The 26,641-nt window shown below is 52.5% G+C and overlaps 1 protein-coding gene across 1 annotated transcript; it reads left to right on the top strand.

Annotated features, from left to right (window-relative positions):
* Positions 1–14: 14 nt before the first annotated feature.
* Positions 15–25,587, top strand: ISM2 (isthmin 2). Its single transcript, XM_031001601.3, has 7 exons — positions 15–273; positions 13,996–14,238; positions 14,351–14,593; positions 16,199–16,544; positions 20,145–20,285; positions 20,535–20,618; positions 22,743–25,587. The coding sequence occupies exons 1-7, from the start codon at positions 133–135 to the stop codon at positions 23,258–23,260; spliced, it is 1,716 nt and encodes a 571-aa protein (XP_030857461.3). The 5' UTR covers positions 15–132; the 3' UTR covers positions 23,261–25,587.
* Positions 25,588–26,641: the final 1,054 nt, after the last annotated feature.

The raw sequence follows: 26,641 nt of genomic DNA, 5'->3' as shown, positions 1-26,641 counted from the left end.
CCCCGCGCGCCCCCGTGCCCCGCGCGCCCCTCAGGATCCCCGGGTCCCGCCCCCGGAGGAGGTGAGGCGGGGCGCGACTGGGTTCGCGGCCGCGTGCAGAGGCGCAGGCAGAGCAGCTTCGGAACCGAGACGATGCGTGCGCTCCGCGACCGAGCCGGGCTCCTCCTCTGCGTGCTGCTGCTGGCGGCGCTGCTGGCGGCGGCGCGAGGGCTCCCCGTGAAGAAGCCGCGGCTCCGCAGACCACGGCCTGGGAGCCTCACGAGGCTCGCAGAGGTGAGTGGCGGCGGCACCGGGCTGCGGAGCGCGCGGTCCCTCCTCCCCAGCCCGCCGGCTCTAGCCGTGCGGGGAGCGGGACCGGGACACACACAGGCAGCGACCCCCCGATGGAGAGAGGGGCCGGGGCCGGCCGGAAGCCCCCGGACACCGGGCGTTGCCCAGGTGCGCCGGACTTCGGGGCTTCCACTCCTCGCGCGTGGCCGCGAGCCGGACTGCCGCGGACCAGCCGGGTGACAAGTTTGACTTCTGTGCGGAGTGAGGTGGCCGACACTCCACGGTGGCCGGGCTTCCTCGCCCTGAGCGAACCTCGCCTGCAGCCCCCTTTCCAGGTGCGCGCTGGCTCGGAGAGGAGTCCCGCCGGTGCGAGGAATCTGGCGCTTTGCGGAGTGGCGGGCCAGGGCCGCTGAGGTTCAAACGGTCAGGTGAGCCCCTTCCATGAGACGAGCGGAGGCACAGTGGGGCTCTCCAGCCGCCGGCAGGGGTGGCCAGCCTGAGACTGGCTCTGTCCTCGTGGCCTGTGGGTGGGCGTTGGAGTATAAAACAGGAATGAGATGGAAGAGTGGTGTTGGCCATGGAGAGAAGCCATGGTCTGTCAAACCCTGTGTCTTCCAGTCACTGAGGGGTCTACAGTCCAGCTTATTGCCCCCTGGAATGCAGCGGACGTTCATTCCCATGGGGACAAAGACAGCCAGACTTGTATTAGAGTATGCAGGAGCAGTCCTATGTGGCAGTTGGTCTTAGGTCTTGGGTCCTGGGTCCTTCCATGTACTAAGCTGTAGGAGTCCCGAATAGCTCTTCCCATCTTGCCGTTTTTCCTTCCTTCCTTCCTTCCTTCCTTCCTTCCTTCCTTCCTTCCTTCCTTCTCTCCCTCCCTCCCTCCTTCCTTCCTTCTTTTTCTTTCTCCCTCTCTTTTATTTTATTTTATTTTTGGGACAGGATCTCTCTCTGTCACCCAGGCTGGAGTGCGGTGGTGTGATGATAGCTCACTGTACCCTCAACCTCCCAGACTCAATCAATCCTCCAGCCTCAGCCTCCTGGGTACCTGGGAGCGCAGGCATGCACCACCACACTTGGCTAATTTTTTTTATTTTTTATTTTGTAGAGATGGGGGTCTCACTATGTGTCCCAGGCTGGTCTTGAACTTCTGACCTCAAGCAATCCTCCTGCCTCAGCCTCCCGTAGTGCCAGTATTACAGGCATGAGCCATGGTGCCCAGCCATTCTTCTTCTTCCTTTTTTTTTTTTTTTTTTTTTGAGACAGAGCCTCATTCTGTTGCCAAGGCTGGAGTGCGGTGGCACGATCTTGGCTCACTGCAACTTCTGCCACCCGGGTTCAAGCTATTCTCCTGCCTCAGCCTCCCAAGTAGCTGGGATAACAGGCGCCTGCCACCGCGCCTGGCTAATTTTTGTATTTTTAGTAGAGACGGGGTTTCACCATCTTGGCCAGGCCGGTCTTGAGCTCCTGAGCTCATGATCCACCTGCCTCGGCCTCCCAAAGTGCTGGGATTACAGGTGTGAGCCACTGCACCCAGCCATTCTTCCCATTTTTGAGATGACGACACTGAGGGTCCATATAGGCATGCAGGGTGTGGGAGATTGTGAGTGAGTGAGTGAGAGCCAGAACTTGTCCAGACTGCTGAAACCCTCCAAAGGCCGTGGGAAGGAATGGGGAGACTGGCTGCACTTGAGGATGTGTCTGTAGACCAGTTTTGCTACCTTTTTTTCTGCCCCCTTAAGGAGTCTTTTAGGTTTTTTTCCTGTCCCCACTCCCCATGAATTTTTTTTTTTTTTTTTTTTTTTTTTGTGAGATGGAGTCTCACTCTGTCACCCAGGCTGGAATGCGGTGGCGCGATCTTGGCTCACTGCAACCTCCGCCTCTTGGGTTCAAGCAATTCTCCTGCCTTAGCCTCCCCAGTAGCTGGGATCACAGGCTCATGCCACCACGCCCGGCTAATTTTTGTATTTTTAGTCAAGATGGGGTTTCACCATGTTGGCCAGGCTGGTCTTGAACTGGCTGGTCTCGAACTCCTGACCTCATGATCCACCTGCCTAGGCCTCCCTAAGTGCTGGGATTACAGGTGTGAGCCACCACGCCCGGCTTTTTTTTTTCCCCGAGACGGAGTTTTGCTCTTGTTGCCCAGACTGGAGTGCAATAGCGTGATCTCGGCTCACCACAACCTCCGCCTCCTGGGTTCAAGCAATTCTCCTGCCTCTGCCTCCCGAGTAGCTAGGATTACAGGCATGCACCACCACGCCCAGCTAATTTTGTATTTTTAGTAGAGATGGGGTTTCTGCATGTTGGTCAGGCTGGTCTTGAACTCCCGACGTCAGGTGACCTGCCCACCTCAGCCTCCCAAAGTGCTGGGATTACAGGCGTGAGCCACCATGCCCGGCCGAATTTTTTTTTTTTTTTTCTGACGTGGAGTATTGCTCAATCTCGGCTCGCTGCATCCTCCACCTCCCAAGTTCAAGCGATTCTCCTACCTCAGCCTCAAGAGTAGCTGGGATTACAGATGCCTGCCACCACGCCCAGCTAATTTTTGTATTTTTTTAGTAGAGATGGGGTTTCGTCATGTTGACCAGGCTGGTCTCAAATTCCTGACCTCAAGTGATCCATCTGCCTTGGCCTCCCAAAGTACTGGGCTTACAGGTATCAGCCACCATGCCCGACCTCCCCATGACATTTTAATACCATAGATACACTGTCTATGTATTATAGCCCTTTGGAATGCCACAAACCACTGTAATATCTGAAGACTTTTTGGTCCCTCACAAGATCTAGTTATTGCCCCTATTGAGAATGCATCCTTTAGACTGGCTCTTCTCAGCCTCGGCACCCTCGTCATTTTGGGGCATATAATTCTTTGTGGTAGGGGCTGTTGTCTTATGCTTCATAGAACATTTAGCAGCATTCCTGGCCTCTACCCACTAGGCGCCTGTAGCACTTGCCTCCTCACGAGGACCAGCCACTCCACATGCTTCCTGTGGGACACCCTATCCCCACTGCCCGTAGTGGAGAATGACTGTTGTAGACAGATGAGGCCTCTCGCCAGTCCCTCCTCCTACATGGAGATGACAGTGATAATAAAATTAACTAAATTGGCATTGTTTCTGCTCACTTGGCATGAGTACTTTCTATTTTAGTACTTACTGCTTTGTATTGTAATTATTTTTAGCGTGTTTGCCAAATCTTCCCCTAACAAGAACACCCTAGAGGATGAGTTATTTCAGAGCCAAAATCATATCCTCAGCTCCAGTACAAAGCCTGGCAGAGTCATCAAAAACATGTGAAAACAAATTAGTGCCACAATGAAAAAGCAGAGCTTAGAGTCTAGGGCTTGGAGTTCTGGTCCCAGTGGGTCATTAATGCATGTGTGACTCACCTCGGATGATTTCCTCACATTTAAAAAGAGGGGCCTGCGTGGTGGCTCACACCTGTAATCCCAGCACTTTGGGAGGCCAAGGTGGGAGAACCGCTTGAGCCCAGGAGTTCAAGACCAGCCTGAGCAACATGGCGAAAACCCATCTCTACCCCCCAAAAAATACAAAAATTAGCTGAGCGTGATGGTGCGCCCCCGTAGTCTCAGCTACTCTGGAGGCTGAGGCGGGAGGATCTCCTGAGCCCAGGAGGCGAGAGTTGCAGTGAGCTGAGATCGCGCCACTGCACTCCAACCTGGGTGACAAAGCGAGACCCTGTCTCAAAAATAAATAAATAAAATGAAAAAAGAGAGCTGAGAGAGCCTAAGTCATCTTTATGGTCCTGTCCAGCTCTGACATCGTTCCATGAGTCTGCATGATTTGTGTTAAAGCTGTCTATGGCAAAGGTGTTAGTTTAAGGAGTCATGTTGAGAGAATGCAGATTGCTGTTCTAGGGACTTGGGTGGTGTGTCACAAATAACTGACCAGGCTGGGTGCAGTGGCTCATACCTGTAATCTCAGCACTTTGGGAGGCTGAGGAGGGTGGATCACTTGAGGTCAGGAGTTCAAGACCAGCCTGGCCAACCTGGTGAAACCCCATCTCTACTAAAAATACAAAAATTAGCCGGGCATGGTTGTGGGCACCTGTAGTCCCAGCTTATTGGGAGGCTGAGGCAGGAGAATTGCTTGAACCCAGGAGGCAGAGGTCATAGTGAGCTGAGATTGTGCCACTGCACTCCAGCCTGGGAGACAGAGTGAGTCTCCATCTCAAAAATTTAAAAAAATTGAAAAATAAAAAAGAAATAACTGACCAGCCCAAAGACCTTAATGAAGAAGCTAAAGAACATCAAACCCCTGGATCTAAAAGTAAAGGTTGCTGAAAGGGAAGTGAGCATTCTCTGGGCTTTACAGAGTCCATATGAATTACTTAACATGAGAATATTTCATTGTTACACCACTTTGACATGGGCATGATCTCCATTTTCCAGATGAAAAGTGGAGGCACAGAAAAGTTAAGCCTAGCCAGGAGCCAGGTCTGTCATTAGAAGGAGCTATGCTGGGGACCTTATGGTACATCTTTGCATGTCATGTTCCAGTCTGCTCATCTGAAGTCTTGAAAAGAATCATAGGGCCGGGCATGGTGGCTCATGCCTATAATCCCAGCACTTTGGGAGGCTGAGGCGGGCGGATCACGAGGTCAGGAGATCAAGACCATCCTGGATAACACGGTGAAACCCCGTCTCTACTAAAAATACACACACACACACACACAAAAATTAGCTGGGCGTGGTAGCGAGCACCTGTACTCCCAGCTACTTGGGAGGCTGAGGCAGGAGAACGGCGTGAACCCGGGAGACAGAGCTTGCAGTGAGCCAAGATCGTGCCACTGCATTCCAGCCTGAGCGACAGAGCGAGACTCCATCTCAAAAAAAAAAAAAAAAAGAAAAGAAAAGAATCATTAGGCTGGCCGCGGTGGCTCACGCCTATAATCCCAGCACTTTGGGAGGCCAAGGCAGGCGGATCACTTGAGGTCAGGAGTTCGAGACCAGCCTGGCCAACGTGGAGAAACCCCATCTCCACTAACAATACAAAAATTAGCCGGGCGTGGTGGTGGGCGCCTATAATCCCAGCTACTTGGGAGGCTGAGGCAGGAGAATTGCTTGAACCGGGGAGGCAGAGGTTGCAGTGTGCTGAGATCGTGCCACTGCACTCCAGCCTGGGCGACAGAGCGAGACTCCCTCTCAAAAATAAATAAATAAATAAATAAATAATTAACCTTGTGAACAAAATGTGGCCTCTGCTTCTCTGGGCAGGCCTGTTGCTGAGCCTCAGTTTACTCCCACAGTAAAATAAGAACCCATTCTGTCAGATGCAGTGCTGGGTGAAAAAGCACCAGACACACGGATGGTGACATCATCATAAAAAGAGGCTGTGGGCCAGGCATGGTGGCTCATACCTGTAATTCCAGCACTTTGGGAAGCCAAGGCAGGTGGATCACTTGAGCTCAGGAGTTCAAGATCAGCCTGGGCAACATGGAGAAACCCTGTCTCCAAGCAGAAACCCTGTCTCCTGCCAAGCGTGATGGCATGCACCTGTAATCCCAGCTACTGGGGGCTAAAGTGGGAGAATTGCTTAAGCCCAGGTGTTTGAGGCTACAGTGAGCTGTGATTGATTGCACCACTGCAGTCCAGCCTGGGTGACAGAATGAGACCGTGTCTTTTTTTTTTTTTTTCTTTTTTTGAGATGAAGTTTCGCTCTTGTTGCCCAGGCTGGAGAGCAATGGCACAATCTTGGCTCACTGCAACCTCTGCCTCCCAGATTCAAGCGATTCTCCTGCCTCTGCTTTCCTGAGTAGCTGGGACTATAGGCATGTGCCACCATGCCCGGCTAATTTTGTATTTTTAGTAGCTATGTTGGTCAGGCTGGTCTCGAACTCCCAACCTCAGAAGATCTGTCTGCTTCAGCCTGCCAAAGTTCTGGGATTACAGGCACGAGCCACCGTGTCTCGCCGACCCTGTCTTCAAATAAATAAATTAATTAAATAAAAGAGGCTGGGCCAAGCCAGGCATGGGTGGTGCATGCCTATAGTGCTAGCTACTTGGAGGGTGGGTGGGAGGATCACTAGGAGTTTGAGGCTGCTCTGAGCTGTGAACGCACCACTGTACTCCATCCTGGGCAGTACAGCAAGACCCTGTCTTGAAAAAAACAAAAAAACAAAAAAAAAACGCTGGGGCCAGTTTGTTGAGTGCTGGACAGGCAAAGAGTGACCCAGCTCTGTCTTGGGTATTTTCTGTTCTAGTTAGGATGAGAACACCACTCAAACAGCCGCCATGTGTGTTCCTTGTCTTGTTATCATTTTAGGGATGAGAAAACTGACAGCAGGCCCAGTAACTAACCCAAGGTTAATGTGTGGTGAGCCAGGATCCCCACTCAGTTTTGCTAAATTCCAGAGCCCCTGGGCACCTAAACCTGGCACCCACCACCTCCCTGGCAGGCAAGGGAAGACCTTGGCATGGGAGAAAGAAGAGCTGGGGACTTGGTGCCACAAAGGGTCGTTGAGGGGGTTAGAATTAGGCAAGAGAGGCTGGGTGTGGTGGCTCATGCCTGTAATTCCAGCACTTTGGAAGGCCAAGGTGGGAGGATTGAGGCCAGGAGTTCACAGCTCCTGTGAGCTGTGATTGCACCAGTGCACTCCAGCCTGGACTACAGAGTGAGACTCTGTCTTTATTTAAAAAAAAAAAAAAAAAAAGGTGGGGGGCTGGGCGGTGGCTCACGCCTGTAATCCTAGCACTTTGGGAGGCTGAGGCAGGCAGATCCCCTGAGGTCAGGAGTTCAAGACCAGCCTGGCCAACATGGTGAAACCCCGTCTCTACTAAAAATACAAAAATTAGCAGGGCTTAGTGACAGGGGCCTGTAATCCCAGCTACTCGAGAGACTGAGGCATGAGAATCGCTTGAACCCAGGAGGTGAGGTTGCAGTGAGCCGAGATTGTGCCACTGCACCCCAGCCTGGGTGACAGAGTGAGACTCTATCTCAAAAAAAAAAAAAAAAAAAAAAGACCAGGCGCGGTGGCCCATGCCTGTAATCCCAGCACTTTGGGAAGCCAGGGCGGGTGGATCACCTGAGGTTAGGAGTTGGAGACCAGTCTAGCCAACATGGTGAAACCCTGTCTCTACTAAAAATACGAAAAAAATTAGCCGGGCATGGTGGCAGCCACCTGTAATCCCAGCTACTTGGGAGGCTAAGGCAGGAGAATCACTTGAGCCCGGGAGGCAGAGGTTGCGGTGAGCCGAGGTCATGCCACTGCACTCCAGCCTGAGCTGCAGAGTGAGACCCTATCTCTATTTAAAAATAAATAAATAAACAGAGGAGACCTGAGAGAGGACTGTTCTTCCAGTCTGCAAAGACTATCCCACCTGGAGCGGGATGCGGGATGGGGGTGGTTTGTGCTGCCGCAGCAGGGGTTAAATGGCCATGAAAGAAGCGCTTGTTGAGGGTATAGGCTGAGACAGAACAAAGGGCAGAGGAAGGAGCCTGGGGTCCCTGAGAAACCTGAGGCAGTGTCATGAACATGGTGGGGGTGCCCACCCAGCACTTCAGTCCCGGTCCATTGTCCAGCCAGTTGCCTGGAAGCAGGGGCTGGATTGCCGGAGATTTGCAAGGTCTCACCTGCCAGGTGGGTGGCAATGAGAAGGATGTATTTCCTAAAGGCTGATTTTATTTGGTTGTGGGGTCTTTCTAGCCCAATCAGTGAGTGAGTGCCAGGGGAGAACTAGAACCTAGGTCTGTGTGGTGCCAAGCCTGTGGCCTCACCTGCTAGCCTTCTCCTGCAGCTGGCCACCTTCCTGGACCTCAGCTATGGCCTTCCTTATCCCTCCAGACCATTCAGCCTCTAAAGGGTTGGAAAAGCCCCCAGGGAGGGGGAGAGGGAAGGACAGGAATGAGGCCTGGAAGCTTGGCTGCTCAGAGGCCTCAGGCAAGTCTCCAGCCTCTCGGATCTCAGTCTCAGGTTGTTATGAGGATCAAAGGGAAGGATGGACGTGGAGAGTTGAACATCCTGTATAGTGTTTTGTTCATCCAGCACATTCAGCACTGCAGAGCAGCAGGCGGCAAACCAGAAGGTGCAGCCACTGCCTGGAGTTAGCAAAGCACAAGGCTTAAGAGCACAGACTCCAGCCATACCACTGACATCAAATCTCACTCTGCCAGCCCCTAGCTGTGTGACTCCAGGCAAGTTACTTTACCTCTCTGATCCTTGGCTGCGTTATCTATGAAGTGAAGATGATGCTCACACCTACCTAAAGTGTTGTTGTGAGAACCCAGTGAGTCTGTACATATAGGGTGATCGGCAAGACTGGCTACGTTTTTTTGGTTTACTTTTCTTTTTCTTTCTTTTTTTATTGCCTTTACCTGGGAAAGCCAACTGGCCGCATTTTTTGTGGGGCCCAGTGCAGAATGAAAATGTGGGGCTTCTTGGCCGGGTGCGGTGGCTCACGCCTGTAATCCCAGCACTTTGGGAGGCCGAGGCGGGCGGATCACGAAGTCAGGAGATTGAGACCATCCTGGCTAACATGGTGAAACCCCATCTCTACTAAAAATACAAAAAATTAGCCGGGCGTGGTGGCTCACGCCTGTAATCCCAGCACTTTGGGAGGCCGAGGCGGGCGGATCACGAAGTCGGGAGATTGAGACCATCCTGGCTAACATGGTGAAACCCCATCTCTATTAAAAATAGAAAAAATTAGCCGGGCATGGTGGTGGGCGCCTGTAGTCCGAGCTACTCGGGAGGCTGAGGCAGGAGAATGGCGTGAACCCGGGAGGCGGAGCTTGCAGTGAGCCAAGATCGTGCCACTGCACTCCAGCCTGGGTGACAGAGCAAGACTCTGTCTCAAAAACTAAAAATAAAAAAAGAAAATATGGGGCTTCTTAGCTATTTCCAAAGGGCAACAAACAGCAGAGCGTTAAACTAAATATGGGGCTCAGTGCAAAGATACAGGTTGCACACCATGAAGCCGGCCCTGTGCGGGGAGCACTATGCTTGGTCAGCGCTACTCTTATTACAGTGAGGAGCTTTGCAGCCTCCGCTGGGTGCCAGGGTGGGTTGGCTTAGAATAGTACATACCTAATCCCAGCTACTCAGGAGGCTGAGGTGGGAGTATTATTTGAGCCCAGGAATATCGAGGCCAGTCTGGGCAACATAGCAAGACCCAGTCTTAAAAGAAAGAATAGTACTTACCAATCAGCAAGGTAGTTGAGGGAGAATGAAATCCAGCCCTATTCCTCTGCCTGTGGCTAAAGAGGCCTGACTAAAGAGTCAATTGCTATTGTAGGCAGGGTCTCAGGCCCGGCTAAAGAGGCAATTGCTGTTGTGTGCTGGGTCTCCAGCACCTCCCACCAGCATGACTTAGTGTGCAGCCTGGCTCTGTGTGGTTGGGCCTGGGCTTCAGCAGCTAGGGCTGCGGGACCTGCACTTGGTGACTGAATTTAATTATCCAGAACAAGTTTCTGACCCCTGAGGCACAAAGGAGAAGGGAGAACAGGGAACTGTGCAGGGGCTGAAACAGGTTAGCAGGCGGGCTCATGCAGTGCAGTAAGGGTCTGTGGGGATTGGGACTCTGTTGTGTTAACTGGAAACACGTGGGTCAGGAGCTGCCTGGCCAAGCCTGGGAAGGTAAGCATAGGGGTGAGAGAGAGAGAGAACTGGTAAAGATATACCTCAGGATGTATCTCTATTTGGGCAGTGACACCACCCCCCAAAAGAATGGCCTTGTGTGTTTGTACATGCATGCAACTCCACATGTAAGCTTAGAAGGTGGAGAGAGGTGGTCTTGTGAGATAGGACTGGAGTTCTTCAACAACCTGGAGTCTCAGAATTCCCCTCAGAATGCCGTGAGGATACACCTGCCGAGTGATTTTGCAGCAGTGTTCGGGGGACCTGAATGAGGTGTGAAGAACTGGCATGTTGCCTGGCGAGGGGGGTGCCCCGATGGCTCCTCTGTCTGCCTTCTGAGTACCATCTGTCGCCACCTCTGGGTAACGTTCATTGCATGCTTACCACCTACAAGGTACTATTCTAATTCAACAACCCTATGAGACAGGAGCTGGTGTTTCCCTAAATTACAGAGGAAGGAACTAAGGCAGATTAAGTAACCTGCCGGAGGTCATGCAGCTAGTAGGTGTACATGTTGGGATTGAACCCCGGTCATGTGGACTCCAGCCTGAACTCATTTCCACCACATTCAGCTGAGATGAAAGTGGAGCTGCTCTGTGAAGACAGAAGGTGGTGGCCCACAAGGGGTTACTGTCACCAGTGTCTGTCCACGCGTGCATAGTGTGCACCAGTGCGCAGGTGTTGAGATCAGGCTGGGCTGAGCTGAATCCCAGTTCTCTTATTGTAACCTTTAAGACCTTACGTAAGTCCCCTACCCTCCCTGAGCCTCCATAGCCTCATCTTTAACATAAAGGTGATCACGCTCGCCCCTCAGGGTTGCTGGTGTTCATTTGTTTACGTGGCAGTGATTTATCGAGCTCCTATAATGTATCAGGCACTGTGCTCAGCACAGTATCCCACAGTGAACAAAGCAGACACAATTCCTGTCTGCACAGAACTTACCTTTGAGTTGGAAGAAGTGACAGATGGCATGGAAATTGCCTAGGAAGGCCTGGTGTGTAAGATGTGTCCAGAGGTTGGCTATGGGCTGGGCCTCTGGGTGCCCGGCCCTGATCCCCTCAGCCCTTCTGGGAGATGTACGTGGCTCACTTGAAGTGTCTGGAGAGCAAATCCTCCCTTCTAGCCCCAGAGCCTTTAACCAGGACTGGTGGAGTTGGCAGATAAATCCCCAGCTCTCCCTGCTCGAGGGGTATCGGAGGAGCCCAGGGGGATTGGCTGCAGGTGCCCATCATGGTTGCTGCTTGACTGCATCCTTGACTGCCGCCTCCTCTTCCCTGTCTCGCTCCCCTACCCTCTTCTGGCATCTCCTGGGGCCACCTTCCAGTGGAACCACCTACACTGGAACCCTTGTCTCGGGGTAGGCTTCAAGAGAACCCAAACTAAGATGAGACATTCCCCACATCTCTTTCCACTCCCAGGAGTTCCGCAAGGGCTGACGCACAGAGAGGGAGACTCCCAAGAGCAGCTCCAGAGAGGAAAGGTGGCACGTGTGGCTGTGACACTTGGCCAGGACCTCTCTGGCCTTTGCCCACCCTATGGTCTGACTGGGCACCAGGGAGAGGAGTGGGTAGAGAGGTCTGGAAATGAACATTTTGAGCACCTACTGGGTAGCAGGGCCTGGGCTAGGCTTAGTCCTGTTGTCATTCCCATTTTGCAGATGAAGAAGCTCACAGAGGCTTCTCTCCTGCTAGGGCCCCACAGGTTAGAAGCCAGGCTGCCAGCAGAACTCAGACCAGGCAGCCCAATCTACAACATGCTTGCTTTTCTTTTCTTTTTATTATTTATTTGTTTATTTATTTATTTAAGATGGATTCTCACTCTGTTGCCCAGGCTGGAGTGCAGTGATGCAATCTTGGCTCACTGCAACTTCTGCTGCCTCAGTTCAAGCGATTCTCCTGCCTCAGCCTCCCGAGTAGCTGGGACTACAGGCACCTGCCACCATGCCCAGCTAAATTTTTTTGTATTTTTAGTAGGGACAGGATTTCACCATGTTGGCCAGGCTGGTCTCAAACTCCCGACCTCAAGTGATCCACCTGCCTCAGCCTCCCAAAGTGCTAGGATTACAGGCGTGAGCCACCGTGCCTGGCCTAGAGCATGCTTTCTTAACTACAGCACTATTCACATGTGGGTTGGATGATTCTTGTGGGATGGCCTTGTGCACTGCAGGCTATGTGGCAGCATTCCTGGCCTGTGCCTACTAGATGCTAGTAGAAACCCCCTCTAGCTGTGACAACCACAAATTTCTCCAGGCAGTGCCACATGTCCCCAGATGAGAACCACTGCATAACCACTGTACCACCTGCCCAGGCAAGCCCAGCCACCACCAGGCTAGGGTATCCCAATCAGCCAAAAGGCTGCACAACCCTGAACACCTGCTGCTCCGAGACTGCCTGTCTCTATGCCCCAGAGACTGCAGACAGTGGAGATGCTGAGCAAAGTCACAGGCACAGTTAGGGCTTTGGTGGAATTGTGGGTGGGAGCTGCTAGGAAGCCAGCACTTAGGGATGCTCCAGGCCTCCCTCATTGGTCAGTGAAGGGGCTGAGTTGTTCCATTACTCACCCTTCCACCTTCCACTCATCCACCCTGCTGTCTAGACTAGAGGGCTTTGACTCAGCAAGAGACTCCAGGCTGGGGCCGAGATGGGCCCACGGCTGCCCTGGGACCAGGCGTTTAGTGCAGGAGCCCTGGAGCCAGGTGTTTGGACACCGCAGAAGGGGAGGTTAAAGAGGGAGAGACAGAAGATTCTGAATCTGTTTCCAAACTTTCAAGAAAAAAAAGTCAGTAAGAGTGAGAAACTAGGCTGATTAAGCCCCTGATTTTTGAAGGGGATGCAATACTATCACTTTATAGCATGCAGGTTAAGAGAATGGGCTCTAGGCCCAGACTGCCTGGTTTAAATCCTGGCTTTATCGCTAAATGTCTGTGCAACCTCAGGCAGGTTACTTGCCCTCTCTGTGCCTTAGTTTCCACTGTAAGACAGGTATGACAATAAGGATGTAAGACAGGGAGGATGAAATGAGTGATGAAGTGTTTAGAATAGTGCCTGGTGTGCAGTAAATGCTGTGGAAATGTTTGATAAATAAAATTCTCACAGTCCTTGCAGGGAAGAATGATTATCTTCAATCTGCAGACGAGGATATTGTCAAGTTGAAGAAGTTAGTAAGAGGCAGAGATGGGATTTGAACCCAAGCTTATCTGACTCTCACAACCAGTGTTTGTCAGCCATACCATACTGCCCAGGTATGAGACGGGAGGGGTGGCAAGGGTGTGGCCTGAGTGAAGCAGGGTCCACAGGTGGCAGGTCCCGGAGACTCATAAGGCAGCTCTGGGAGGTGCTCCTTTTGCCCTGGCATAGAGACCTGGGCAGTGGCTATAGCCTGGAGGCAGGTGGCAGCCACTGAGCCCCTAGTGCCCCACTGTCTGGGCAGATGAATGCTGAACAGGAGTCAGAGATGACATGGATCTGCTTTTCACTTACCATCTGATCTGAAGCAAGGACTGTCCCGGTAGGACACCATGGCCAGTGGCTGTTGGAAGGGATGAACTGGCTGAGTCAGCCATGCCAGCAGCCTGGAATAGAAAACGGAGCCAGGCCCCAGGCAGGCAGGCGGAGGAACACAGCCCTCATGTGGATGGCCTGGGTGGGGCCTAGCAGACAGGAGCAGGCTGAGGGGAAAGGCCAAGGCCTGCTGCCCACTCCCCGATAGGACCAGGTGCATCCCTGGGGGCCTTTCTGCTCTGGCCTGTGAGGGCTTTGGGGAGTGGGAGGCACATTGTCTGCAAAGGACACCACCCTCTGAAACAACTCTCTCCCCTTCTTGGGCCTTGGTTTCTTCATCTGTGAAATGACCCTCCTTTTCATGCCTTACACTGGCATCCTCTGTGAAAGCGCTTTGTGGACACAGTCCACTGTCTCACCAGCTACACCCTCACTTACCCGTTGAGGGCCTTAAAGCAGGCAGTGTGGAGATTTTACACTACAGATACACACTCCAGAGAGGTGTAAGTCACAGGGTGAGTTTATGACCCGGTCAGACCCCAGGGCTCCTGGATCTGCCTGGCCAGCCTTTTCCGGATCCCCGTGGGGTGAGCCCTGACCTGTTACCTTACCTTTCCTCTCTCTCCCTCAGGTCTCAGCCTCCCCAGGTCCTAGGCCTCTGAAGGAAGAGGAGGAGGCACCACTGCTCCCCAGAGCCCACCTGCAGGCAGAGCCACACCAACATGGACGCTGGACTGTCACTGAGCCAGCAGCCATGACCCCAGGCAATGCCACCCCTCCCAGGACGCCAGAGGTTACTCCGTTGCGGCTGGAGCTGCAGAAGCTTCCGGGATTGGCCAACACAACCTTGAGTACCCCTAACCCTGATACCCAGGTGAGAGCTACAGAAGGGGCCAGCAGCTCCTGGATCTGCCTGGCCAGCCTTTTCTGGGTCCCTGTTGGGTAAGCCCTGACCTGTTACCTCACCTTCCCTCTCTCTTCCTCAGGCTTCAGCCTCCCCAGATCCTAGGCCTCTGAGGGAAGAGGAGGAGGCACGACTGCTCCCCAGAACCCACCTGCAGGCAGAGCTACACCAACATGGATGTTGGACTGTCACTGAGCCAGCAGCCCTGACCCCAGGGAATGCCACGCCTACCAGGACCCAGGAGGTTACTCCCTTGCTGCTGGAGCTGCAGAAGCTGCCAGAATTGGTCCACGCAACCTTGAGTACCCCTAACCCTGATAACCAGGTGAGAGCTACAGAAGGGCCAGCAGCCCTGCAGACACCCGGAGAGGAGTGGGGCTGACAAGGTGGGCTCAGGATACCCTACATCCTGGATTCCGTGGAGGGTGGGGCTGCTGTGTGGGGTCAGAGGGCAGGCTCCCCATGCTCTCCCCGTGGTGTAGGGGGCAGAGGACCTGCCCCTCTACTTTCTAGCTGTGGGCCTTGGGCAAGTCTTTTGACTCTTTGAGCCTATGTTCTCTAGACCATGGCAAGAGACAAACAGCACCAACCCAGCAGGGCTATGTGAGCACCAGTGAGTGGGAAGTGCTTTGTAGGCTACAAGGGATTCCAGGAATCTAAGGAGGCCTCCTGGAAAAGACCTGCAGGTCTGATCCCCTAAAGAAGGGGTTCAGTATGGAATGGAGTAGGCTGGTGGCATGGGGGACAGCCACCTGAAGGGCTTTATAGGAGAGGAAATTAGAGCAGCTGGCAGAATTCTAGTTTCAGGCTCCACTGCCTGGCATGAGTCCTTCATGATAATAATTCCGCATGTTTGTGTAGCAGCTACAGTTTACAAAACACTTTCCCCAGAAGGGGAAAAAAGACCATAAAAGTATAAAACACAATTCTAAAATTATTTAAAAGTGTCTCTCTTCTTTTCTCTACTTACCTACACACACACACACACACACACACACATGCACACAAGCAAAAAACTGGAGGGTTTTCTGTCAGCGATAGAATATAGGTGATATTCTTTTTTCTTTTTTTTTTTTTTTGAGATGGAGTTTCGCTCTGTTGCACAGGCTGGAATGCAATGGCATGATCTCAGCTCACTGCAACCTCTGCCGCCTGGGTTCAATAAATTTTCCTGCCTCAGGCTCCCAAGTAGCTGGGTGCACCAACATGCCCGGCTAATTTTTGTATTTTTAGTAGAGACGGGGTTTCACCATGTTGGCCAGGCTGGTCTCAAACTCTTGACCTCGTGATCTGCCCACCTCGGCCTCCCAAAGTGCTGGGATTACAGGCGTGAGCCACTGAGCCCAGCCAGAATATAGGCGATTTTCATTTTCTTCTTCAGTTTGCTGTTTTTTTCCAAATTTTGTTCAGTGAACCTCATGTTACTTTATTGAATAGCCAAAAATAATGTTTCCGAAGTTCAGTTTCACATAAATGATTTTCGTTTACTTATTTTCCATCCATAATGTGGTGCAAGAGAGTTCCTCCGAGGGCTGCTGTGTCGGGAGCGCTCAGCTTCCAGCCCTACCATGAGGAATTGGAGGCTCAGAGCTGCCCAGGCCCAGCAGATGCATGCTGGCAGAGCCGAGATTCAAAGCCAGCTTCTCTTAAGCTAGTGAGTGTATCCCCAGCCCAGACCAGTTCAGTCCATACCTGGCATCTGCATATTAGGAGTCCCCAGGTGATTCTAATGCACCTCCAGGACATAAGCTGTGATTCTTGTGCCCTAAGAGGCCAGGAAGGTTAGCCAAAAATGTCAGCCAAGAGAAGACAGCTGGTTTGAAGGAAAGGTTGGGCCTCTCATCTCTGACCCTGACCCCATCATCCCTCGTCTCTTTGGAATGCAGCTCTAAGACCTCCTTCACTGGCCGGCCTGGCCTGTCTCCTGCAGGTGACCATCAAGGTGGTGGAGGACCCCCAGGCCGAGGTGTCGATAGACCTGTTGGCTGAGCCCAGCAATCCCCCGCCCCAGGATACCCTTAGCTGGCTGCCCGCCCTCTGGTCCTTCCTCTGGGGAGACTACAAAGGAGAGGAAAAAGACAGGGCCCCAGGAGAGAAGCGGGAGGAAAAGGAGGAAGACGAGGACTATCCTTCAGAGGAAATCGAGGGTGAGGATCAAGAGGACAAAGAGGAAGATGAGGAAGAGCAGGCGCTCTGGTTCAATGGAACTACAGACAACTGGGACCAGGGCTGGCTGGCCCCCAGGGATTGGGTCTTCAAGGATTCTGTCAGCTACGGTGAGCACCCCCATCTTGGCATCCCCAGCCTGCTCCCCTATAGGTACTGAGTGGAAATGGGGGTGAGGGAGAGGGTGGAGGCTTCCCAGGCAAGACCATTGAGGAAGCCAGGAGCTTAGGCCTTGTTCAAACACCATCATCAACTCAAAAGTAACATTGCCAATAGCTTGCAGAGTTTTTCCTGTTTTTTTTTTTTTTTTTTAATTTTTTAATTTGAGATTGGGTCTCGCTCTGTTACCCAGGCTGGAGTGCAGTGGCATGATCATGGTTCACTGCAGCCTCAAACTCCTGGGCTCAAGCGATCCTCCCACCTTAGCCTCCGAATAGCTGGAACCACAGGTGCATACCACCAGGGCAGGCTAATTTTTTTATTTTTAGTAGAGATGAGGTCTCCCTATGTTGCAGAGGCTGGTCTCAAACTCCTGGGCTCAAGCAGTCCTCCCACCTCGGCCTCCCAAAGTGCTGGGATTACAGGCATGAGCCACTGTGCCCAGCCTTTTTTTTTTTTCTTTTTTTCTGAACAACATTTGACCCTCACAAAAATCTCTGATATCCCCTAAGCAAAAGACATTTGTTACTATTATATTTATTTACATCTGTGAGTTTCCAAGGATTGAGAAATTATAAATTCCATCACTCATGACTGACCTTATTTTCAGATTGTGTGTGTGACTTTGACTCCTGACTGTGTTGCTTACCAGCTGAATGACCTTGGGCAAGATTCTTCAACTCTCTGTGCCTCAGTTCCTTCCTCTATAGAATGGGGAATGGTATAATCTTTACTACATGGAGTTGGCTGTAGAGAGTATTAAGTGAGTTAAGACATATACAGTGCCAGCATGGAGTAAAGAAAGTATTGGCTATTTTTATTATTTTTGTTAGAAAAAGACATAACAGCAGTACAAACTGTTCAGAAAATATTACCTTAAGCCTACCAGCCTCTCATGATGACAGATTTTTTTTTTAATTTTTTTGAGGTGGAGTCTCACTCTGTTGCCCAGGCTGGAGTGCAGTGGCACAATCTCAGCTCACTGCAACCTCCACCTCCCAGGTTCAGACGATTCTCATGCCTCAGCCTCCCAAGTAGCTGAGATTACAGGTGTGGACCACCACGCCTGGCTAATTTTTGTAGTTTTAGTAGAGATGGGGTTTCACCAACTTGGCCAGGCTGATCTTGAACTCCTGACCTCAAGTGATCTGCCTGCCTTGGCCTCCCAAAGTGCTGGAATTACACGCATGAGCCACCGTGCCCGGCCATGATGATGATTTTTATTTTTGCATATTGTGGTTCAGGTTTCCTCTGGGTGCAGACATGTTTTATGCATAGTTGCAGCCATTTCCCTTGGAGCCCTGGTGTCTTGTCAATGGACAGAGGTGCCTATGGTTAAGACTAAGTTGTGACAGGCTCTTCCCAATTCACTAAAATAATGTAAACTCACAGAAAATTTTCATGACAGCCGGGCATGGTGGCTCATGCCTTGTAATCCCAGCACTTTGGGAGGCCAAGGCAGGTGGACTGCTTGAGCTCAGGAGTTTGTGATCAGCCTGGGCAACATGTTGAAACCCTGTCTCTACAAAAAACACAAAAATTAGTTGGGCATAGCGGCGCCTGCCTGTAGTCCCAGCTACTCGGGAGGCTGAAGTGGAAGGATCACTTGAGCCTGGGAGGTCAAGGCTGCAGTGAGCCGTGATTACATCACTGCACTCCAGCCTGGGTGACAGAGCGAGACCCTGTCTCTAAAAAAAAAAAAAAAAAAAAAAAAGGAAAAATTTCCGTGTTTTTCAGCTTTTCTCCCATTAATTTTCCTTAAACTCTTGGCGCCAGTGCTGGCCTGTCTGTGAAGTGTAGAACCAGCTCTCAGTATTTTGGGGGTTTCACAGAAAGCACTGGGTCTCAGGCCCTGCACAGCATGAGGATTTGGGCCCAGCCACAGTGTATTTCAGCTCCCTCAGATCAGAAGTGGGTCCCTAATATGGGTAGCAGGGAAATTCTTTTTTTTTTTTTTTTTTGAGACAGGGTCTCACTGTGTCTGGAGTGAGACACAGTGGCTGTGGCTGGAGTGCAGTGGCATGATCACAGCTCACTGCTGCCTCAACCTCCCTGGCTCAGATGATCCTCCTGCCTCAGCCTCCTCAGTAGCTTTTTAAACATTTTTTGTAGAGATGGGGTTTTGCCATATTTCCCAGGCTGGTCTCGAACTCCTGAGTTTAAGTGATCTGTCTGCCTCAGCCTCCCGAAGTGCTGGGATTATAGGCATGAGCCACCATGCCCAGCCTGGGAAATTATTAAATATCTCCAGTGCAAGGGAAATATTGTCACCCTTGGTTTTGATTGACATAGAAACTATAGCTCAGGCCAGGTGGGTGGCTCACACCTGTAATCCCAGCATTTTGGGAGGCTGAGGCTGGAGGATCGCTTGAGCCCAGGAGTTCAAGACCAGCCTGGGCAACATGGCGAAACCCCGTCTCTACAAAAAATTTAAAAATTAGCCAGGCTTAGCTGGGTGCAGTGGCTCATGCCTGTAATCCCAGTACTTTGGGAGGCCAAGGCAGGCAGATCACTTGAGGTCAGGAGTTCGAGACCAGCCTGGCCAACATGGTGAAACGCCGTCTCTACTAAAAATACAAAAATTAGCCATGCAGTGGCTCAAGCCTGTAATCCCAGCACCTTGGGAGGCCAAGGCAGGTGGATCATGAGGTCAGGGGTTCGAGACCAGCCTGACCAACTTGGTGAAACACTGTCTCTACTAAAAATACAAAAATTAGCTGGGCGTGGTGGCAGGCACCTGTAATCCCAGCTACTCAGGAGGCTGAGGCAGGAGTATTGCTTGAACCCGGGAGGCAGAGGTTGCAGTGAGCCGAGATCACGCCACTGCACTCCAGCCTGGGCGACAGAGCGAGACTCCGTCTCAAAAGAAAAAAAAAAAAAAATTAGCCAGGCATGGTGGCGCATGCCTGTAATTCCAGCTACATGGGAGGCTGAGGCAGGAGAATCACTTGAACCCGGGAGGCGAAGGTACAGTGAGCTGAAATCGCGCCACTGCACTCTAGCCTGGGTGACAGAGTCTCAAAAAAAGAAAAATTAGCCAGGCCTAGTGACACGTGCCTGTAGTCCCAGTTACTAGGGAGGCTGAGGTGGGGGAATTGCTTGAGCCCAGGAAGTCAAGGCTGCAGTGAGCTATGATCACACCATTGCACTCCAGCCTGGGCAACAGGGTAAGACCCTGACACAGAAAAGAAATAAAAAAACCTATAGCTCAGAGATGTAGGGGGACTTGCCCAAGGTCACACCAATAGTGGTCAGATAGCTCCCAGCCCCAGGTATCATTTCCTCTTTATGCTGTGTTGGCACAGAGCAAGTGGCTAGGCGTTATACTGTCTTTTCAGGGCCACCTGATATATTTGCACAGGTTATTCACTGCAGAAGGGAATCCAGTTGAGGGAGCAGGTGGAAGCTGAAATCCAGCCCAGCTTCATTTGTGAGGCTGGAAACCCTGGCATGGGCTGCATCCACCTGAGGAAAGGGTGCCCTGTGCTGATTTGTACCAATTTGCCCTGTGAGCTATATGCACTCACCCCCAACTCCCTGTCTTAACCCAGACTATGAGCCTCAGAAGGAGTGGAGTCCCTGGTCTCCCTGCAGTGGGAACTGCAGCACTGGCAAGCAGCAGAGGACTCGGCCCTGTGGCTATGGCTGCACTGCCACCGAGACCCGTACCTGTGACCTGCCCTCCTGTCCTGGTGAGATGAGCCCCTACCCCTGCATAGGAGTGGCTGGTGCGGCTTAGGCTGGAGGCTTGGTCTCCTGGGAATGTGGGTGGGCTTGGGAGATGGGATGCAGGAAGCTCACAAACATGGTGGTCCTGCCTTGTCCCAGGCCTATTTTGGCTGCTGTGGGCACTGAGAGCCTATTGAGGTGGGGGGGTTTCCCCATCAGCGGCACTAAGGTGGCCTGCGGAGCCACCAGCCTGGCCTCCTTTCCTCCCAAAGGAACTGAGGACAAGGACACCTTGAGCCTCCCCAGTGAGGAGTGGAAGCTCCTGGCCCGCAATGCTACGGACATGCATGACCAAGGTGAGTGAGGGGCTAGGCTTGCCCCTGGTGGTTTGGGGAACGAGCTCTCAGGGGAGGGTGGGGTATTATTCCACGGCAGGAACCTGGCTTCTATCCACGAGGCAGAGAGCACAGCTTCCATCTGGAAGGTTTGCTTCCCCAAGAAGGGGCCCTGGCATTTCTGAGCCAGCCCATTGGCCTTTCTCAGACTGGTATTCCTACTGGGAAGGTCTTAATGGGAGCGGCAGAGCTTAGAGATCATCTGGTGGGGGCATATCCTATCCTCCCTGGCAGCAGGATGGGGTGGGGACGTTCTGACTTCCATTCCTTGGTTACTCTTGGGAGGCTCCTGGGCAGGCTCTGTCTGGAGAGGGGGATGCAGTGCAGTCAGAAATGGGTCAGTGTGCAGAACTCCAGCATTGCTCCTCCAGGCAGCTGGGCGTGGACCAGGCTTCTACCTGCACACTCTGAGTCTGTGTCTGTTGGTCTTACTTGCACCCTGCAAGGAAGGCAGGGAGACCAACCTTGCAGATAAGGGTTGCAGTCAGCGCAGCAAGAGCCTACTGAGCCTGCATCATGTGCCTGGCCACGGTGCTGGCGCAGGGGATGTCAGCAGCCTGAGGCTTGGTCCATGTCCTCAAGGAGCTCAGGTCCCATGGGGGAAAGACACACATAACCCATGTGAGCACTGCACTGCAAAGAAGGCCCTAAAGATTTGGGAGCAGAGAGGAAGGAGCAGTTTGTTTTCCGGTACAGGGGTGGGCCTGGGAAATGTGTGTCTCTTCCCCTCTCCTGTGTTACCATTTCCCAGGCTCCTCCTTCACTCCCAGTCAAAACCCAAATCCCAGCGTCTGGATCCTGGGGAAGGTTCCAGTCCCTTGGAGATGTGCAGGGCCTCAAACTATCAAAGTCAGTCCCCCAGTGTCGGGGGCTGGACAGCTCATCCCATTAGGATGAGGGCTCAGAAGGGAAAATGAGAAACAAGACCCAGTTAACAGCATCCACTCAGGCAGATTCTGGGGAGTGAGGAGCAAGGTTCTGCGCATTCCCACGTGGCCAGCCGCCCAAGGCCATTTTTCTTCTTTCTGCTGTTCCCTGGTGACTGCAGTGTTTTCCCCTTCCCTGCTCGCTGCAGGGCTCTGGTGAGTCTGGGGGGCACCTCTTTCTGGTTTATGAAGGCTCCTGGCCTCTGCTGCACTGTGCCATGGGGACCGGGTGAAATGGTGAGACAGAGTCTTGCTCTGTCACCCAGGCTGGAGTGCAGTGGTGTGATCTCAGCTCACTGCAACCTCCACCTCCTGGGTTCAAGTGATTCTCGTGTCTCAGCCTCCCGAGTAGCTGGGATTACAGGCATGCGCCACCAAGCCCAGCTAATTTCTGTATTTTTTGTAGAGACGGGACTTTGCCATGTTGGCCAGGCTGGTCTTGAGCTCCTACCTCCTGCCTTGGCCTCCAAAAGTGCTGAGATTACAGGCGTGAGCCATCGTGCCTGGCCCTATTCTACTTAAGAGAACCTCAGTCAGATGTACTTTAGCCTCAGGTTTTTGTTTTGAGGGATATAATTTATTTTAAAATTAAATAAAAATATAGTTAAAAAAAAAGGCCACGTTTCCCGAGGTGGAGATGGGGAGGAGAGCAGCATAGACAGAGGGGGCCACAGGAGGCCCAAAGTGGCCAAATGACTCACCCCAGGCCAGACCGCCTGAGAAAGGCAGCGTTCAGAATAAGAATGGGCCAGTGGCTAAAATAATGAAACCTTCTTACCAGTTGGTGAAAAGCTGCTGTCCCTGTCTCCACTCACCCCAGATCCTTTTCCAAGATCTCAGGATCTTTCCCACCATTCAGCACATGACACCTAAACCTTTCCCACCATTCAGCATGTGACATATGGCACCGCAGAGGACATCTGGGTCATTGCTCCAGCCCCTTGGCCTGTGTCTATTCTGAGCAAGAGCTTCTTGCTTCAGGTTGTCTGGATGGTGTGGGGTAGCCTCTTTCCGTCCCCAAGGCCCTACCAAGCCACGCCTTTGCACCAGCTGGGGCCTGGGCCTTCTCTCCCCATGCACTGGCCCTTAATCAGTCCCCGCCCCACACGGGCCTGGCTCTGTCACTGGCTTCCCTCCTGCACTTTGCGGCCCTTTGCAGATGTGGACAGCTGTGAGAAGTGGCTGAACTGCAAGAGCGACTTCCTAATCAAGTATCTGAGCCAGATGCTGCGGGACCTGCCCAGCTGCCCGTGTGCCTACCCACTGGAGGCCATGGACAGCCCTGTGAGCCTACAGGACGAACACCAGGGCCGCAGCTTCCGGTGGAGGGATGCCAGTGGCCCTCGCGAGCGCCTGGACATCTACCAGCCCACGGCGCGCTTCTGCCTGCGTTCCATGCTGTCTGGGGAGAGCAGCACACTGGCCGCCCAGCACTGCTGCTATGACGAGGACAGCCGGCTGCTGACCCGTGGCAAGGGCGCCGGCATGCCCAACCTCATCAGCACCGACTTCTCACCTAAGCTGCACTTCAAGTTCGACACGACGCCCTGGATCCTGTGCAAGGGGGACTGGAGCCGCCTCCACGCTGTGCTCCCCCCCAACAACGGCCGAGCCTGCACCGACAACCCCCTGGAGGAGGAGTACCTGGCACAGTTGCAGGAGGCCAAGGAGTACTAGTGACGGGGTTGCTGAACAGACACTGCAGGGAGAGGGCAGGCGGCTGCTGCTGTTGCACGGGAGAACTTTCCTGGTAGGGCCCTCACCCGCCCCTGCCCAGACAGGGTGAGGAAAGGGCTCCCCCAGTGAGGTTGGTCCGAGGCTGTGTGCCCTCTGCCAGCGACCCCGAAGCAGATATCTCAGTGGGGTTAGTGAGAAGGTTGAAGGGTATGTAGGGCCCAGGGTGGGTGTCCCTGGGAGCCCTGGAAATGTGCATATGTGTATGTGTCTGCCGGGGCCTCCCTCTGCTGCCTGCTGGGACCCTGGCCACTCATTTTTCTCCTCCTTGGGAGCTGGGCTCTTCTGCCCTGGCTCTGCACATAAGTGTTAGCCAGCAGCTCCAGAAAAATCCCGATTCCCGGGATCTGCCACGAGTCACTCCTACTCTACCCTGATGGCCAGCAGAGGAAGGGCCACTCTTCTCATGGGCACAGCCATCCTTTGCCAGGGGGGGCATCCAGCCCGGGTGGCCACCCCTCCTTATCTCTGGGTGGTGTACATGCCCTTCTTTCCCCACTCCCTGCCACGAGCCACTGCACAGGAGGCTATCTGTAGCCCCAAGCTGCCTTTCTGTTGGACACCAACTTTAGTCTTGGGCTGCAAGCCAGCCCAGCTGAGGCGAAGTGGACTCCAGGCAGGGAATGGGTTGCCCAATTCTGGTCCCTTTCCTTTGCTCAGCCCTCTCTGTTCTGCTGATTGTAGGGATGTGCAGGGCTGGGAGTTGGCACTCCCCCCGAGTGGGGAGGTGACAGCTTGTCACAGTAGCCAGGCTTGGGTGGGTTCATTACTAGCTCAGGACAGTGTGTCACACGTCTATAGTAAACCAGTTCTCTGGGAGGGGAAAAAAGCCCTGATTTATTGCATTTGGGCAGCTTCTGTGGTGTAAATTCTCCCAGCAGTGTCCCATGTCATGCTCCCAGCATCACTGAATGCACTGAATTCAGAGTTGGGAAGAGATGCACATAATCGCTCTCCCGGCACACCTCATGCCTCTTCCCTGCCTCCCCATCCCCCCGGCTGCACTTCCTTGCCTTCTATGGGGTTGAAATGTTGAAGTCTCAACTGTCTCTGTTCACAAGAGCCACCAAAAGGTAGGGGACTTCAGTCCTAGCCCCCAGATGGCCGCCCTGAAGCTCTCTGGGCTCCTCAGCAATAAAGCACTTTATTTTCAAATTCTGCCTGATGAAGACTTTCGGGCCCCGGCAGAGCGGAGGAGTGTAAGGAACCCTTGCTTATGGTCCAAGTCAAACTCCCATGGGTGTGCTTGTAATTTACCTAACCCACAGCAGGTTCCTTTTCATTTCCTGGACCAGCTGGGCAGGCAGAGCTTGTGGCATGCAGGAGTTAGACTCTAAATATCAGTTATCCTTATTCACACTGCCTAGGAGATGGACGAGGAGCTGGCTGGACCTCAGGGGCACATTCACTCTGAGCTTTGTCAGAGAGGTAAATCACTTTTACTCCACCAGGAAGTAATTTGCCGTCAGGGGATCCAACAAAGAGTTGCTCAAAGAACTACAGCTCTAAGGTGAGAGGTGGATCCGTGCTCTGCCTCAGTGGGCACCCCAACTAGACACTCCACTGTCACTCCTGACGTGGGGAAGGACAGGGATATATCAGAAAGCACAGTAAAGGAAGGTGTGTCCAGAGCCACCACTGGAGACACTCGGAGAGTCAGACATTTCCAATGACCATCACTCCCGGAGGTAAGTTTATTAGTCTGTCCTGAACCATAGTTTAAAAATGCTCTACCTGCAACTAGAAATATGAGAGGGTTAGAGAGGGCAGTGTCTCAGGCCGCCAGACAGGAGCCATGCTCACTCCCTTTCTCTTGTCTGAGGAATTCAGTAAGATTAGCACAGGCTAATTATTATTATTTTTTTGAGACAGGGTCTCCCTCTGTCACCCAGGCTGGAGTGCAGTGGCGCGATATCGGCTCACTGTAACCTCTGCCTCCCGGTCTCAAGTGACCCTCCCACCTCAGCCTCCCAAGTAGCTGGGACCACAGGCCCACGCCACCACAGCCCGCTAATTTTTTTTGTATTTTTGGTGGAGATGGGGTTTCGCCCTGTTGCCCAGGCTGGTCTCAAACACCTGAGCTCAAGCAGCCCACCCACCTTGGCCTCCTGAAGTGCTGGGATTACAGGCATGAGCCACTGCGCCCAGTTCGAGGCTAATTATTTTTCAGCAGAAACTTTTAAAAGTAACAAGACAGAGTAATCCCAGAGTCTGCTTTCTAAGGAAACTGCTAATTCCCCTCCTTTCTAATATAACTCACTTTGGCACTTAAACGTACTGTCTTAATCTATGTCTAATGGTTTTCTATTACCCATACTGAATTTAGCCAACCCCATTTTAAATCTGTACATTTAAAGTGGCATGCTAAATTGCTACCATGCCAGGCCACAGATGAGAGAAACTAAACAAAAGGGGCTGGGGAGTGGGTCGGCTATGAAATTAGGTTTATTTGAGCAATGCAAAGGAGAAAGACACTGCGCAGGTGGCTGCAGGCTTTAGGAGCACCTGTGTGTGAGGAGCAGTGCCAACGGCGGGAGCAGTGAGCCTGATGAAGGGAGGGTTTCCAGAGCAGCTGGTATCAGAGCCCAGAGGAAGCCCATGAAACCAGAGGGTCCCTCCACTCCGTTCTGTTCCAGTGTCAGTCACAGCACTGGCTTGACTAGCTGTTCTTCCTGTCCCCAACACCAGGAGTTCATCCATGGCCATGAATCCAGCATGAACACAACTGACTGTTTCTACCTTAACAGCTACCCCAGCAACCAAGATGGTTTTGCCCAATTTTACCCCCTCTGGTTTGCCTCACAAATGGCCCTAGGCTAGGCAAGACTGGTCAGATTGAATGCTTCCTAGAGTTTTAGGTAACCAGCAGTATAGAGTCTGCTGACCTCTGTCAAGAGGTCTTTAAAGAGAAAGATAGAATGATTAGATCCTTTGCCCCATTAGTCACAAAAGGGACCCAAATGTGCTGCTGTGGCTCCTTTACAATGAGGTTTTGTTAATATGTTGAGATGCTTCTCAAAGTGCATCCCTGATATTAGAATCACCTGGGGTATTTATTAAACTCTGTTTATGGGCCACACCCCACACCCACTGAGTAAGAATCTCTAGGAGTGGAGTCCACTTTTGTGCATTGTTCTTCCTCTCAGGCATGGAGAGCTCTTAGCCCAAGATATGCAATTTGGATTAAAATTAGCCAGCTTTTCAAAATAGCATTCTGGCTTAAGGGCAAACACTTGGGCTTTTGAATGGATTCAGCAGGGACTATTTGCTAAATGACACCAGGTGCCAGCGTTTCTACATGTATCATCTCGAACGCTCTCACAA

The sequence above is a fragment of the Gorilla gorilla genome, chromosome 15 (genome assembly GCF_029281585.2).
Source record: "Gorilla gorilla gorilla isolate KB3781 chromosome 15, NHGRI_mGorGor1-v2.1_pri, whole genome shotgun sequence".
Lineage (NCBI taxonomy): Eukaryota > Metazoa > Chordata > Mammalia > Primates > Hominidae > Gorilla > Gorilla gorilla.
This window is presented reverse-complemented; position numbering and strand designations above follow the sequence as displayed.

Excerpts from the sequence above, each read along its gene's own strand:
- ISM2 (XM_031001601.3), top strand. The coding sequence starts at position 133 with ATGCGTGCGCTCCGCGACCGAGCCGGGCTCCTCCTCTGCGTGCTGCTG. Across the intron at positions 16,545-20,144 it reads CAAGGATTCTGTCAGCTACG|ACTATGAGCCTCAGAAGGAG; the intron begins GTGAGCACCCCC and ends GTCTTAACCCAG. Across the intron at positions 20,286-20,534 it reads TGACCTGCCCTCCTGTCCTG|GAACTGAGGACAAGGACACC; the intron begins GTGAGATGAGCC and ends TTCCTCCCAAAG.